The following is a 15,425-nucleotide window of genomic DNA, read 5'->3' on the forward strand; positions in this document are numbered from 1 at the left end:
CACTGGGGCTGCAGTAGAAGGTAAGTTTTTTAAGGCACAATGCGCGGGCAGAGTGCGGGTCTGGCACATGTGCGGGCAAAGTGGCGTGTGTTGGCAAAGCACTCACATAGCAAACCAGTCGTTACACTGGTCAAATCCTACCACTGTGAATACATGATACTACATGAAAACAGCAAAAACTATCAGCATAGATTTTAACCATCTTGGAAGGAAGTTCTAAACCTTGGGGGCTCATCCTTCAATCCATAGGGCAAGGCAAAGAAGAATACTGAAGTCAAATGACTCAGGATGCTAATGGAGATATTTAATTTTTGGGTCCCTGCTCTGAGTTAATTAGATGAAAGACTGCTGGGAACAAGAACCAGATAGCTAGTTTGGCTAGGAAAGACATTTCCAAGAATTTACTTAATATTGTAACACTAGGCAATTTAAATCACAACAAATACAATGCTAAATCCGAATACTTCTATAAGATTATGATGAAGATTCTTTTGAAAAGTTAAAAAGATGCATCAAAGTTGAAATTTTTCAATAACAAAATAGTTTAATTTAGAAAAAAATACTAATTTCAGATGAGCTTTCTGAGCAATGAATATTATTCCATTGTTTCTGAACAACCCATCAACTGAATATATGCTACATATATTCCATTAAGTTATATCCATAAACAAATCAAGAGTTTCAGAAGAAGATTTAATGATGGCAATAGTGCAATAGGAATTATGTAATTCTTCTACAAGCAACCTTTAAGGATGTTGACTTCACCTCCCAGAATTCCTCAGCCATCTTATAGTTACTGAGATTGCGAAAGACTGCTTTTATAGGAAAATATTTCCCATTATTTATCAAGGAATTTTATTTGTTTTATTTATTTGCCCAAAGTCACCCAGCTGGTTTGCATGCTCAAACCAGTACTAAAACTTCTATTTTCTAGCTTGGTGCCTTAACCACTAGATCAAATTGGTCAAAAATCCTAAGCCTTTTGCTTAAGGCTAGTACTCTTGGGCTGAGTATTCCATGATTCATCGGAGTCTACAAAGGAACCAAGTAGTTCTCTGTCACTTCCATGCAATTGCATCTTCCAAGCTGTTAGTACAGGTAGTATGAGCGAGGACTCACATCTTACTGTTCTACTGCAGCATTGTCTGTTTAATCACCTATAGCAGTGATGGTTAACCTTTTCGGCACTGAGTGCTGAAACAAACGCACCAGAGTCCCAGGACCCGGAAGAGAACAGCTGACCGGTGCACTTGTGTGCAGCGGCAAGGTGCTCTTCCTGGTTCCGTCATGCGCATGCGCACTGGCCAGTTCCTCTCTTCTGGGTTTGCATGAAGACCAGCTGGCCAGTGCATATGTGCATGCCATAACCTGGAAGAGAGCAACTGGCCAGTGCGCATGCACATGACAGAAGCTGAAGAGCAGCTGGCAACAGTGTACATGCCCACAGATAGGGCTCTCATGCCACCTCTGGCATGCGTGCCTTAGGTTCGCCATCACAGGCCCATCATTTCTTCAGGCATAGCTGTCCTAGAATATACCTATCTCTATACTCCCTGCTTTTATAAACACCCAGGTACTAAAAGTGCTTTTGAATTTCAAAGCAAAGTTTAAAACATATCAATAATTTACCAAGTGAGAGGGAACCCAGATATTTGGGTCAGCTGGAAACATCTAACACCTCTGTGCATATGAAGGACAGTTCTGGTCATATTTTGGTGTTTTTAAAAACACTTATCAGCTTAAGCCAATAAGCTGGATGCCTGCCTTCTCACCTAGCAGACAGTATTGCACTGAGCATGTAGTCTTGCTGGGAAGAAGTGAAGTCATTTCAAAGGAATAGCAGAAAGTATCTCTGCCACTGGAATCCCAAGTCACCGAGATTTTTAAAAATGTTTCAAGAGCCTTAATTTCTGGCGAGAAAATTTTTAATTCCTTAGAAGAAGCTGTATTTAGGGCAAAAATGCAAATTGTCTATAAATGGGAAACGGAGAAAACTTAATGAGTGGAGGCCATATGTTACATTTGGGAACAGGAGACAACTGATCTTGTCATTGTGTCCAATTTACAATTTCGTCATAAATTCCAAGCCTTTTCTGTCTCTATTGAAGGCCAGTCTATTTGAATGATTTCTTCTAGCATAGAACTTTCTTACACTGAGCTCACCATTAAAACAGAACAAGGAGATTTTCTGCACTATCAGCCCATGCAAATCCAAACAACTTATTTTTTGTGAGGGATACAAAAATAGCTGGTGTTTACAGCACAGCCTGGGGCGTTTAAAGTGTCTTTTGTATTTTTTTTCTAACTTCGTGACAAGACAGCTTGAAAGGTTGCGGTGAAGTCCCAAAGGTGCTTTTTCAGGAGGCACTGGACTTTCTTGTTTTTTGTTTTGAAAACGTTTCATTTATCATCCAAGAAACTTCTTCAGCTTTGACAGGATAGTGGGGAACAGAAGGGTTTAAATTGCTTGCAGCAGCTGGTAATTTGCATCCTTTTAGGGTCGTTGAAGCACTTGGAGGCTTATCTGTGTCCTCAGGGTCACCAGAGTGGTGCTCCTGGTTCCTGTAGTCTGCAATTTTTCCTCTGGAAATCCATTCCTACTCCCACATCATTCAAAGGGTGTTTAGATATACCCAAATTGTACGGCTAAAAGTCTGTACAGCTTCTCAATCATCCAGTTCACGGCTGCCTCAAAGAGACTTTTTCAGGAGGCAATTGGACTTTCTTGAGTTTTTTTTTCTTTGAAGACATTTCCCTTCTCATCCAGGATGCAAATGACCAGCTGTCTCCAAGGAATATAAATCCTTGCATTCTCCACTATCCTGTCAGAGCTGAAGAAGCTTCTTGGATGAGAAGCGAAACGTCTTCAAAACAAAAAGGAAAGTCCAGTTGCTTCCTGAAAAAAGCACCCTTGGAACAACCATGACCTGGTTGACTGAGAATCTCTACGGTGAAGCTCCCATATACGAATCCTCTCTTCTATTCGTAGTTCTACTCATTAGATTGTGAGGCGTGTATATTCTTCCCTCCGCCCCTTTGATTCTTTCTACCAATAAGCGCTTCATGAACGCTGTACGTCATCTTTCGTTGCCTTGAGGTCGGTGGAGACACGTGCCTGCCCGCACTGGAGTTATTCAAAACCGGGAAAGGCGTGAGAAAAGTCGCTCTTAAGTAGACGTGCGCGAGGTTCGGCGGCTGATTTTACGAGGTGCGGGCGAGGGTGGTGGAAGTTTTCCTTTGCCTATCCTCGGTGGGGTTTGTAGTCTGCCTTGTGATGGGTTAACTTTCTCAGAGGCGTCATGAAACTGGAAGGGAAATTAGAAGAGGCGAGCGTGCACATAAAAAAGGATCCTAGCTCGCATGTTGGCCGGTAAAATGTATTAAAATAAGAATGACGTGAGATTCATCCTCCCTCCCCTTCCCCTTCCTTAAAAATGCCTGTTTGTCGGGTTCTTAGTGCTTTCGGGATTTGCTTATTTTCTTGCCGACGTTTCACTACTAACTAGGTACCTCATTGAAAAGTCGGCAAGAGAAAAACCAAGCTCCGAGAGCACCAAGGACCCCAAAAGTTCTATTCTAATCTACAAATAGTCTCTTTTATTGGTAAAGCCTGATTGACAGTCTGCAAAGGCAGAGCTGAATTACTGAGGCAAACGGATGGAGTATCAGTGACAAGGTCGGTCAGATATTGCATATCTCATAATGGTCTTTTTCCATGGTAATTTATTTTCTAATAAACATAATTATTCCCAGGAAAATATACATACCATCAACACGCTTCCTGAGAACAAGAATATGTATGCAGGCATGATAATCGTGCTGTTAAACACATTTAATGTATGGAAAGTGCAGAGAATCAGAATATTTGAACTAGTGTAACTATTAGATAAATGTAAACCGCCCAGCATGGCGTTACAGACATAAGAAAAGTATTTCATAGAATCCTAGAGTTGGAAGGAGCCATTTGAGAACAAATGTCATACTCAGTGAAGAATCCAGAGTGAAGCTATTTGGCTTCGGCTTGGGTCCTGTGTCAGTGGTTGTGCTCATTAGTTCCACTGTCATTTTTACTGCTCCAACAATATGAAATAAAATATACAGACTTCTGAAGAAAAGGGGCAACTTTTTACAGGCCATTACTGTATTTTGATCATCTAATATTTCTTCACTGCAGTACTATAGAGAATGGTACTGCTTCTAAACATAATGCACTGTTGGTCAGAACTTGTGCTCCAATGTCTTTTTCACTTCTCTGTACTATAGAAGCTGTGTTAGGTGATATGGCAACCTTTTGGAGAGTCTACCAGAGATTGATGGTCCAGCACCCCTGGAAGGTGCAAATCATCACAGCTGGTAAGAGGAGCTAAAGCACATTAGCCCTGGAAAAGAAATAGGACGCTTCCCCGCTTCTCTGGCTGCTTGTTGTCTTCCTTTGTTCCTCTGGTTGTTCATTATGCTAGTTGATTACAGCCACTTCCTTTTGTGGTAGTTCTCAAAGCAAGAATCTAACATACATAAATGTGCCTCCAACAGAAAAGTTTGTATACTTCTGTCTTCTAGAGAGTGGCAGCAGCATAAAAAACATTTTTGTTAGTTTCTACATGTATATTCCGTTTCAGAATGTCTTCCTTACTAAATAAGTTACATAAAACACATAATGTCTATGGAGATTTTCAGTCATTCAGGTCATGGTTGTCCCATGTCTATCCAAGAAGCGAAACGTCTTCAAGGAAAAAACAAAATCCAGTTGCCTTTTGAAAAAAAAAGCACCTTCAGGATGAGTCACATAAATGATTTCACAATTGCTAAAATGAAAAGCAGCCAATCATAATACAATAAAACAGCAACTGGTATGTTTTTTACCCGTTACATCAATAAACAGATCACAAACATAATAGACAAATAAAATCCTTACAATTGTAAACCAATAAAATGAACAATTTTCAAAATTCATGTAATAACATCACTGCAAAATATAGAAGAGGCTCGCAAATTATGAAGAGCCAGGAAAAAGACATTGCTATTGCAAAAATCTAAATGGTTTTTCCTCAGCCTTTTCTAAGGATGGGATCTCACTTCAGTGCTTATTCAGAGTTTAAAGACTGACAGGGTATGAAACTTGGAAATTAGGATCTTGAAATTGAGGGTTTTCTAATTATTAAATTGATTTTCTGCCACTCCTCTGAGGATTCATTCTGTTACTACTACTCCAGCCATTTGCTAAAGTAAAAGTATAAATTTTAAGTTTATCCTACAATTTTGAAACTAAGTTAATCCAAGAGGAATTGACTGTGGCTTCCGAAAGACTGGTGTTAAGATTTTGCTGATTGTATCTGAGAACGTACTTAATCTGGTCATTTAATGTAAATGCTAGCAGCTTTTTGTAAACAGCATGGAAGGCTTGGTTAGTTTTAACACTCTTTCTTTTCTTCTTTTGCATGCTGTGCTTTGTAGGCTCATCATTCCTTAGTTTATGGTTGCGTGTATTGTATGGACACAGAAAATGAAAATTGCTGAATCATTAGGATTTGTCTCCTGAAGGAGTTTCTGATGCCTTTTGTTCAGGCCACATTTTATAGTACATTGCACAAATTGCTTTGACCTATGTCAAGGATACTATTCTTCATATTCCTCTTGCAAAATCCCTCACTACTAGCAGAAAAATGGAACTGAGAGAAATATCTCCATTATGGATAATTTTTCAGAGACTTTCATAATTCAGCATCTAAAGATAAGCTTAAAGTTCACAAGGGACACGGTGGCTAAGACGCTGAGCTTGTCAATCAGAAAGGTGGGCAGTTCGGTGGTTTGAATCCCTAATGCCGCGTAACAGAGTGAGCTCCCATTACTTGTCCCAGCTTTTGCCAACCTAGCAGTTTGAAAGCATTTAAAAATGTAAGTAGAAGAATAGGAACCACCTTTGGTGGGAAGGTAACAGTGTTCCATGCGCCTTCGGCATTTAGTCATGCTGGCCACATGACCATGGAGATGTCTTCGGACAGCGCTGGCTCTTTGGCTTTGAAACGGTGATGAGCTCTGCCCCCTAGAGTCAGGAACAACTAGCACTTATGTGCAAGGGGAATCTTTACCTTTAAGGTTCACATTCTGGATAGAGAAGACCACTGGTTTGAAAGTGGAGTCATAGAGGCCATCTATGTTAAAATTGAACAGCTCTCCCTCAACAGATAGGAAACGATATAATACCACCGATCTCCTGTTTACAACACACTCTTTTCAGCAGACCCAAGAAAGTTCCACACCTGTTTGCACTCTGATTCAGGTAACCCTGAAACCCTGAGTGGCCTCAACAACTCTCAGAGTGCTAATAACTGGATGAGTACAAAAAATTTCCATCTCCCACTAGTTAGTTAGAATGAAGAAGTGTCTTGGATGAGAAGTGAAATATTTTCAAAGAAAAAAAAAAGAAAGTCCAGTTGCCCTTTGAAGAAAAGCACCTTTGGAACAGATATGGAGTTCCTTACAAAGCAGAGTCAGTTCTCAATACTAGTTTATTGCACTTGTTGGGTCCTCAGTGGCTACATACATGCAAACCTGGTTAATGAATTAATCCATTTTCTGAGTTGTATAATTCACTAAACTAACCAGTGAACTGATTTCACACAGTATGCCAAGCAAAAACAGGTAACCAAGATTAATATTAACTAAAAAATAACATTTTATAAAGCCATGTACTTGGTCTTTTCCTGATCTGATTAGGTCTGAATTTGCACTTTTAATTTACTACATTTAATTTCATTAAATTAGGTCTTTTCCTGATCTGATTAGCTTTGAATTTGCACATTTAATTTACTGCATTTAATTTCATTAAATGTGAACATACGCTGCTGTTGTAGATTGGCTTTTACTAAACAAGTTCTGGAACCATTGTGCTAATGCTTGTGCACTTGTTCCTGCATCTTTCCCCTCCCTAATTTTTCTTGCTGACAACTCCGTCCCAGGGCCATCCATCAGGTGTAATGGAATCTGCCTGTTTGTTGTAGGGGTGACTAGCAAGCAAAGTTGGCAGCCCCCCAAAGTTCCATGTAGGTGAAGTCATCGCCCAGAGAGTCGTCAATCTCTGCGATGTAGCTGGCATTGAGAGAGACTCATCCCATTACACTCAGCAGGCTTGCCAACTGCATCATTCAGGTGCCACCCCCACCTTGTATAGAGGAATGAATGAATGGATCAGGGAAAGTGCATTTGTTTCCAGTAGCTGTGTATTTATCAATGAATGAGTTAGAAATTCAGCCAGCGCTATGATGTTCCTGATACTTCAGCCAAAGAAAGTGGTTCCTATCTTTTTGGGAGGAATATCTCAACCAAGGAAATTTGTGCATCTGAACAAGAGAATCTTAAATACCACGAGTTAGTCCTTCGTGTGGTCAGTATTTGAAAGACTGATCGTTAGTTTCCTAGGTAAGGATAAAAGTAAAGGTAAAGATTCCCCTCACACATATGTGCCAGTTGTTCCTGACTCTAGGGGACGGTGCTCATCTCTGTTTCAAAGCTGAAGAGCCAGCGCTGTCCGAAGACTTTCTTTGTGGTCATGTGGCTGGCATGACTAAATGCCAAAGGCACACGGAATGCTGTTACCTTCCCACCAAAATGGTCCCTATTTTTCTACTTGCATTTTTAATGCTTTCAAACTGCTAGGTTGGCAGAAGCTGGGCCAAGTAATGGGAGCTCACCTCGTTATGCGGCGCTAGGGATTCGAACTGCTGAACTGCTCACCTTTCTGATCGACAAGTTAAGCGTCTTAGCCACTGAGCTATCGTATTGTTGCTAGTTTCCTAGCAACAATCAAATTATTTTGTCAATTTTTTTTTTACTCAACAATATATGTCTTTTTCCTGAACTTAACTCCACTTCCTCGTATGTTTCTACTTTGCAGGAGGAAACTTGCCCTGATTGTTTCTAAAGGTTTCACAGACATCATGCATTATGTTACTTCCCTATGTGGTATAAATTGTGTGTGGTGTTACATCCTCTGGACAAGGCTTTTCTGAAGTATCCAGCACCTAACAATTTTTATCTGGGTTTGTTTTTTTGCAATGTGATGACTCTCATTTAATGGAGTAAGTGAAACAGATACATTTATCCGGAAAGCCAAGAAATCACTTTGTATTTTTGGCAGATTCCTGAGAGTCTGGAAACTCATAGAGGAAACTGAGACAGCTTCTGTACAAGTGGTACTTACTCTAGCTGGATCTCCTCTTTTGCCCTTGACTCTTAGCACTTGCTGCACCTTTTCAGTCAGTTCCAAGGGAAGGAGAGACAGCTCTTCCAGGCATTGTGGCTTATTTCTCTGCCAGCTGGCTGAGTCTTACCTAAGGAGGGAGGCTTGACGTCAAGAGTTGTTGGCAGAGACGTTTGGAAGTCAGTGGACCAAATGCTCTGCCCCCTTCCCCAGACTAGACTTCAGTAAAAAAAAAAAAAAAAGACGTGATTTGGACTCATGTTGTCTGTTGTCTCAATTTCTGCAGTGGGTAGCTTCCCAAATTTAGTCCTGGGTGTTAGCAAGAGCCTTTTAACGTCTCTTAGGTAAATCAAAAGGAGAGTTGCTTTGATCAGATACTCTTGCACATTTTTTTGGTGATAGGATCTCAAAACTCCGCCTGTCTACCACTCTCCAACCGTGCAAACTGACTGTCAAAGAGGAATTGCTTGAGCTACTCATTCCCATTTTCTTATTTAGGCACAAGAATTCATCTGTGTGTAGAAGACCTCAGTGTCTCGGACTTCGAAACATGGAGAGTAAAACATAGTTAGGAACTCACAAGAGGAGGAATCTTCTGTTAGGATTCAGTTTAGAAAATTGAAAGGCACTGGCAAATTCTGGTTTCCCCAAACAAGAAGCAACTAATTGAATTAGAAAACATGAAATGAGAAGACAGCAGAGATAATATAGATAAAGGAAAGGTCAGAGCCAATTTGGTGCAATGATCCAGTTTGGTGTAGAGAAGGCTCCAGGGCCAGTTGGGTGACTCTGGTCCAGTCACTTCTCAGCCCTAGGAAGGAGGCAATGATAAACTATGTCCAAAATCTTGCCAAGAAAAATGCAGGAACTTGGCTAGGCGGTTGCCAGGAGTCAACACTGATTCAAAGCATACATACATGCGCACGCACACAAACAAACATTAAAAATGAAATCAGATATTGGCTTAAGCTTTAAGGTTCTCTGGCATTCAGAAAAATTGATTGGATCAATATTGAATTAATGCTGTATTATAGGGACTCTCATGGGTGCTGGAGATGTGATTTCACAGCAGATGATTGAAAGAAGAGGGCTGTCTGGGCACAATGGCTGGCGGACCCTAAAAATGATGAGCATTGGTGTTTGCTTTGTGGTAAGTGAAAATTATGAGTGCTGAGTGGGAGGGGCACTCATTAGAGCTCCAGCTGCTCCAGCTGTTTTGATATATGTGCAATGACTAGACCTATTCCTTGAACCAATAAAGTTGATTCTTTTGAGACATATGCAAAACAAATTGGATACTTAAGCTCAGGATGGGAGCAGAAGCTGCCTCAATATTGTCTCTGACGGCTATCCATCCAACCTTTGTAGGGCCCAGTCATTGGAAAATGGTACCTGGTCCTGGATCGTTTGGTGCTAGGCAACACCAGAGTGGCTGCACTCCAGAAGATGCTGCTTGATCAGGTTAGGGAAACCCTCGTGAATTCAAGTGGTGGGAGGGGCACACACAAACATCCCTCCCAAAAATGGCTGCCTAACTGCTTGTTAATTCTTTTTGTGTAGATTTTGAGAATCAAAAGAGCAAACCATGACTGAATTGCAATCTCTGCATTTTTGCAACTTACCTTTTGCAGAATTTCCCATCTTGCTTGATACGTGCATACATAGCTCCATCCCCTACATTAAAGTGTTGTTTACTAAATGCTGCACATCAAGAATTTAAGCTGCAGGTTCTCAGCTATCATCTTCATTCTGGGTCTGGTTTTGTTGTATTTGGTGGGGAAGACCAAGATCTACTGGAGCCCCTTCCACCTTGAGATATCTTTTTTCTATTCCTTTTCTGTTTCATAGGCCAAGTATACTTCACTTATTTTCCTGAATCTCTCTTGTATTCCTATCTATATTTCACACAGTTTGGATTCGCACCCTGCTTCCTGGCCTGTTTTCTGACTCTGGCGGGAGCACTCAACGGTCTATCCTTGGAACGGAACTGGAGCAAGCTCAAGGAGGTAAGTTCCAAATTTAGCATCAAGATAGATATGGGTACAGAGATTTCAAAGAAGCAGATTGCTTACTGGGTCTAAAATCTTTGCCATTTCTTCAGCCAATTTTCCTTAAAGAAACAGTGCAATAACATGCATGTTTATCCATCACACTGTTCCACTGCAAATAGACAGCATTATACAAAATGCAGGAAAAGAGTAAGAAGTATGCAAAAGAAACTGAAGGCTGAAGGTAAGAGGAAAGAAAAGAAAATATACTATAATTAAATCTAACCTTATACAAACATTCCTTATGCATTTATCTGTATCTATAAATACATTCCAGCCAAAGGGTTATCACACATCTTTATCTTATGCTAAATGTATTTAGTGAATAGTTTTACTTATTTTTATATTCATACATACATATTTATTTATCAAAGTTATTTGCCGCCCATCTCAACTTCAAGGCATACATACATACTTTGGCAAGACCTGACTCCAGGCCAACTCTGGCAGACTCACAATATAAAACACAACAAATGCTGACACAACAAAATAACTAGCAAAACAATATGGTAAAGGAATAAACAAAATGGCATAGCCAGACAACTTATTTATTTTTATGCATGGTTTACTCACATCATATACTAGTCTTATGTATTTAGCAACCAACCATCTATGTTTTTGTGCAAAACATTCTCTAATTCAAGCCTATTTCTTTTCTCCAAATCAACAAACTCAACAGTAGGCATTTTTGTCACATTCATACATTTTTCAGTGACTCTGAAAAGCACAAATCTGGTTTTCATAGTGTCCCTGTTGCAGAGCTAGTTTGCAATTCCACAATGTTGTCTCATTGTCACTTTTGATTAGGCTTCTGCCAAACAGTTTCCCAAGAACATGCAACAAACTCATCCTCCCTGTAGTTGTGTATTCACGACTGAATGAATTAATTGGCCATCATGCAAATGATTCTTTGAAAGTTGCACAAAGTCAAAGTAAAAAAAGCTGCTGCTCTTAAACTTTCTACAAGAGCAGGTAAGCATTTTTGATCTGGAATATAGAAGAAATTCTCTAAGACAGTGTTTTTTCAAACATTGCAACTTTAAGCTGCGTGGATTTCGACTTCCAGAATTTCTCAGCTAGAAGTTGTCAAGTGTTGTTGTTTTTAAACTGCTCTGGGTCAATCTCCTTTTCAAAGAAAGCACCCCCCAATATTTTGCAGAGTAGTCGCAAACAGAAATATAGCAAGAAGAGAAAACCTGGGGCATCAGATAGGCTTTTTTGCTCGCTCTCTTATAATATAGTATTTTATTATCCCGTGTCATTGAATGGGGAAGATTTCAAATAGACTAAAGAAGCTACTAATGAACATAGAACATGATTAAATTGTGGAATTCAATTCATAGAAGAGCAAGCAGTTTAATTTTCCTCTACAGCCATCGAATTGCTTTCTCTTTTATAAATTTCAAAATCGTTACTGGTCAATAGTGACATATTCATCTCTTCATTATCTTTATCCTCTCATTCTTAAAAGGTGTTCCATTATTATGCAGAAGCAGAAAGTTAGACAAATACTTTGGTTTTCATCAACGCTATGTTGAAAAGCTTTCTAGAGAATTTAAGAAAATACTGTTGCCAGTAATCACCATGTACTAACAGCCACACAAAAAAAGATCAGTTATATTCAATATACTTTATATCTGATGGAAAGAATTTTTTTTAAAAAGATAGATGCACAGCTTCCATAGCAACTTTAATTCCCACAAGGCTGCCTCAGATACAAGATTCCGTCTTTTGAACTATGCCAACTTCTGTCATACTCTTGAATGGCTTTTTTAATGTCTATTTTTGTTCCTTGGTTAGTGGTCCATCATATTCTGCAATGTGAGATGCCTGCCTGCCCCTCTGAGTCACACAGTGCAGGTTTGGTTAAGGGGCCACGCATCTCCAGCATGTTATGACGATGCCATAGCAAGATGCTTTCTGTTTGCTCTTCCTTGTTCAGCAAAGAATTCTCATGTCTTATGTTTGCATGTACTATAATACTTTGATTGCTAAGCAATGATGAGTCATAAGAATACATTGCCAAGCAGTTTGATGGAACCCATTCTTAGAGGGAAAGGACTGATTGAGAAAGACCATCTGTAGAAATATTGACTCAAGGCAAGATCTAAAAGGAGAAATTACATTACATCTCTTCTATTTTCCTGAATTCGCTCCCAATCACACAGGAATCTGTCTGAGATGTTTTGGATGATGGTGGAAAAGTGATAGATAGAAATTCCAGCCATTGAAGTTTGTGCACATGCGGGTGGGGCTTTGTTGTTGTTCTTGTGAACATATTTGCATGAATTAGTGATTATTTCTTCTAGACATTTACAGACCATTTCATTTTGTAAAATAATAGTTTTATACATAATCTGAGAATGAAAAAATCCAGGGGAAAAAACCAATGTAATTTAAGACACCAAATATCCCATGAAGGAACATTACTTATTCTGGCCCAAAGACTGTGGTAGAATTAAGTTTTAAAGGCTTGTTTAAGTAAGGTTAAGATGGAAACCATGTGAATATCAGGGTAAATGTTTTTCTTTTCCAGAGAACAGGCACTATGACAAGAGAAGGCACATTTCTGGGTGCCATCAGATGACACAGTTGAATTGATGGGACCCAAAGTATGCTTTGTCAATATGTTGTATGAGTAAGGCCAGTAAATCCTTAAGTCACGGGTAAAACAAACCCCAACTTAACACAGTGTGTGAATGCAGGCAGTGAGAAACTGTTCAGAGAGGCAGATTTAGAGTTGACTTTAGGAAGAGCTATCATCTGGCCTTAGAGCCTTCAAAAACTCCTCCCTGTGATTTTTGTTCTCTTTTAGGACTGTCAGTATAAGTCCCTCAAAGTTGGACACATACAACAAACCTACCTACTTTTCTCACCTCTGCTTTCTTGCAGGACTACCCTGACGCTCTGATCACCAACTACTATGTGAGTGGCCTTCAGATACTATTGCTGGGACTTGTCAGCCTTCCTTTGAATATTCCTGCAGAGAGATTGTCTAGGGCTAGGCGGATTGGTGGAAGAAAGAACTTCCTCCATATTTTCCAGAGACCCTGTAGACTTGCTTGGCCATTCAGTTGTTCCAGCCCTGTTATGGTTGCTACAGACGTCAGCTTCTCTTTTCCTATTGGGTGGGTGGGATAAAGCCGATGTGGTGGCTGCTTTTCATCAAACTCTTTTCCAATGGTGCTGTCTCTGTTTTTCAGATATGGCCAGCAGTTCAGCTTGCCAACTTCTACTTCATCCCCTTGAACTACAGGTATAGACTGCTTTTCTTGCCTAAATTCCCTTACTTCTGACACTGCCTACATGCATATGCGCCAACAGTCAAATCCATAATTGGCAATGTTGTTGTCCTTGACTTTTTTCTTCTTTTTCCATCTCCAGACTTCCTGTGGTCCAGTGTGTTGCCCTTATCTGGAACAGTTATCTTTCCTGGAAAGCCAATAAACTATAACCTGGCATGGGAAGACATGAGAACTATGCTTAATCCTATTAGAACACCTGCAGATTCTCTTTACTCTCTGTTCTTCATGCAATGCAAACAGATGAATAACCCAGGATACATACCATATGCCAACCACAAAGATACCCAATCAACCAGCGTATGCAACTGCACAAAGACATGTTTGTGAAAAAGCCCGAAGTGTTCCCTGAAAAGGAGAATTGAGCAAAAGAAACATCTGCTCTGCATACTCTGCTATTAGCCGTTAAAGAATCAGACCAGCTATCACAGCTGCCTCACAGAACTGAAGATACACTGTGTAGTAGTGGAACTCAGGAAATGCTGCAATCATCTAGGACTAGGTACTTGACTGTAGAGTGTTTGGTAGGGCCTTGTAGGAAAACTACTAATTTCTCTGAGCTACGTTTACTATTCTTTAGGAACATAAGAAATTCCTTTATACCTGGAGGCCAGGATACACTTCTCATTTAACGACTGCCTTATACAGTAACCATTAGCAGTTATAACAATGATGAAAAAGCAACTTTGCAACTAATCCTTACATTTATGAAATTTGCAGGTCTATAAAGCAAAGGAAAGCTGAAGTAAGTTTGTAACTACAATTGCGGTTTCACTTCCAACTGCTTTGCTTAATGATCATATTGCCAGTCCCAAGTGTAGGACCAAATGAGAACTACCTATATTGAGCTTTTTGGTAGCTTCTTGTATCATGTAAGCAATCTTCAATTAGTTTAGAATTTAATGCATAATTTTAACTTGATGAGAATTCAGTAACCAGACCAAGCATCCTGTGTAACTAAGCCATGGAATAAGACATTTGTTCCATTTTGCCTATTACTATAAATATTACTGTAATGGCTTTTTAGTGTTTTAAGGCTACTTTTCTACTCTTGCTTTGGCATATCAAGAACTACCGTATTTTTCAGAGTATAAGATGTACCTTCTTCCCTCAAAAAAGAGGCTGAAAATCTGGGTGTGTCTTACACACTGAATACAGCATTTTTTGCCTCCCGAAACTCCGCCCCCTTCACCAAAATGGCTGTGCATTGCTTAGGAGAGTGCAGAAACTTTTTTTTTATTTGCCTCTTCCAAATCTTGGTGGGTCTTATACTCTGAAAAATACGGTAGGTCTGAGGCCACTTGAATGCAAAGCATGGAATCTATTGCTGAATTCACTTTTGAAATACTGGGATGCTGGGGGTCCAACTGATACACAGCTAAGTTAATTTTTGGAAAGAATTTGGAAAATTAATGGAGTGATCTATTAGTGGCAATTTGCCATGGTAACTAGAGGGTATCTCCATATATTGAACCAATCTCTTAGGAAGCTTCCAGTATTGATTTATTTGTAGTATATGCATATGGCATCTACAGAGATCATGCAATCCTCAATGTACAAATTTAAAGTGTCAGCATATGTTTTTTTTTAATTTAACAGTTCTTTTAAGAACTCACAAAAAATTTGGAAACCCGGATCCATATTTTGCAACTAAACGTAGAAGGCTTAAGTAGAAATAAATGTGAGTACCTAAGCAGACTGGATAGGATAAATGTTATAACACTACAAAAGACGCATTTGGCTGACAAGGAACAAATTAAAGCTCAAGGGAAAAAATCCAGGGCCCACAGTTGTAGCCAATGTAAAGTCCATTGTTGATGAGTATCATGTAAGAATGATTGACTCTTGGGTTCTGATTGATTCTAAGGAATCAAA

At 39.6% G+C, this 15,425-nt stretch overlaps 1 protein-coding gene across 2 annotated transcripts; it reads left to right on the plus strand.

Annotated features, from left to right (window-relative positions):
- Positions 1–3,097: 3,097 nt before the first annotated feature.
- MPV17 (mitochondrial inner membrane protein MPV17) lies at positions 3,098–13,789 on the plus strand. Of its 2 annotated transcripts, XM_032217072.1 has the most exons (8): positions 3,098–3,208; positions 4,264–4,353; positions 9,235–9,350; positions 9,569–9,661; positions 10,111–10,206; positions 13,141–13,173; positions 13,452–13,504; positions 13,633–13,789. In XM_032217072.1, the coding sequence occupies exons 2-8, from the start codon at positions 4,281–4,283 to the stop codon at positions 13,700–13,702; spliced, it is 534 nt and encodes a 177-aa protein (XP_032072963.1). In that variant the 5' UTR covers positions 3,098–3,208; positions 4,264–4,280; the 3' UTR covers positions 13,703–13,789. The 2 variants fall into 2 exon arrangements, with proteins under 2 accessions (XP_032072963.1, XP_032072964.1); XM_032217073.1 differs by lacking the exons at positions 3,098–3,208; positions 4,264–4,353 and adding an exon at positions 7,779–8,078.
- Positions 13,790–15,425: the final 1,636 nt, after the last annotated feature.

Source organism: Thamnophis elegans, chromosome 4, assembly GCF_009769535.1.
Source record: "Thamnophis elegans isolate rThaEle1 chromosome 4, rThaEle1.pri, whole genome shotgun sequence".
Classification (NCBI taxonomy): Eukaryota; Metazoa; Chordata; class Lepidosauria; order Squamata; family Colubridae; genus Thamnophis; species Thamnophis elegans.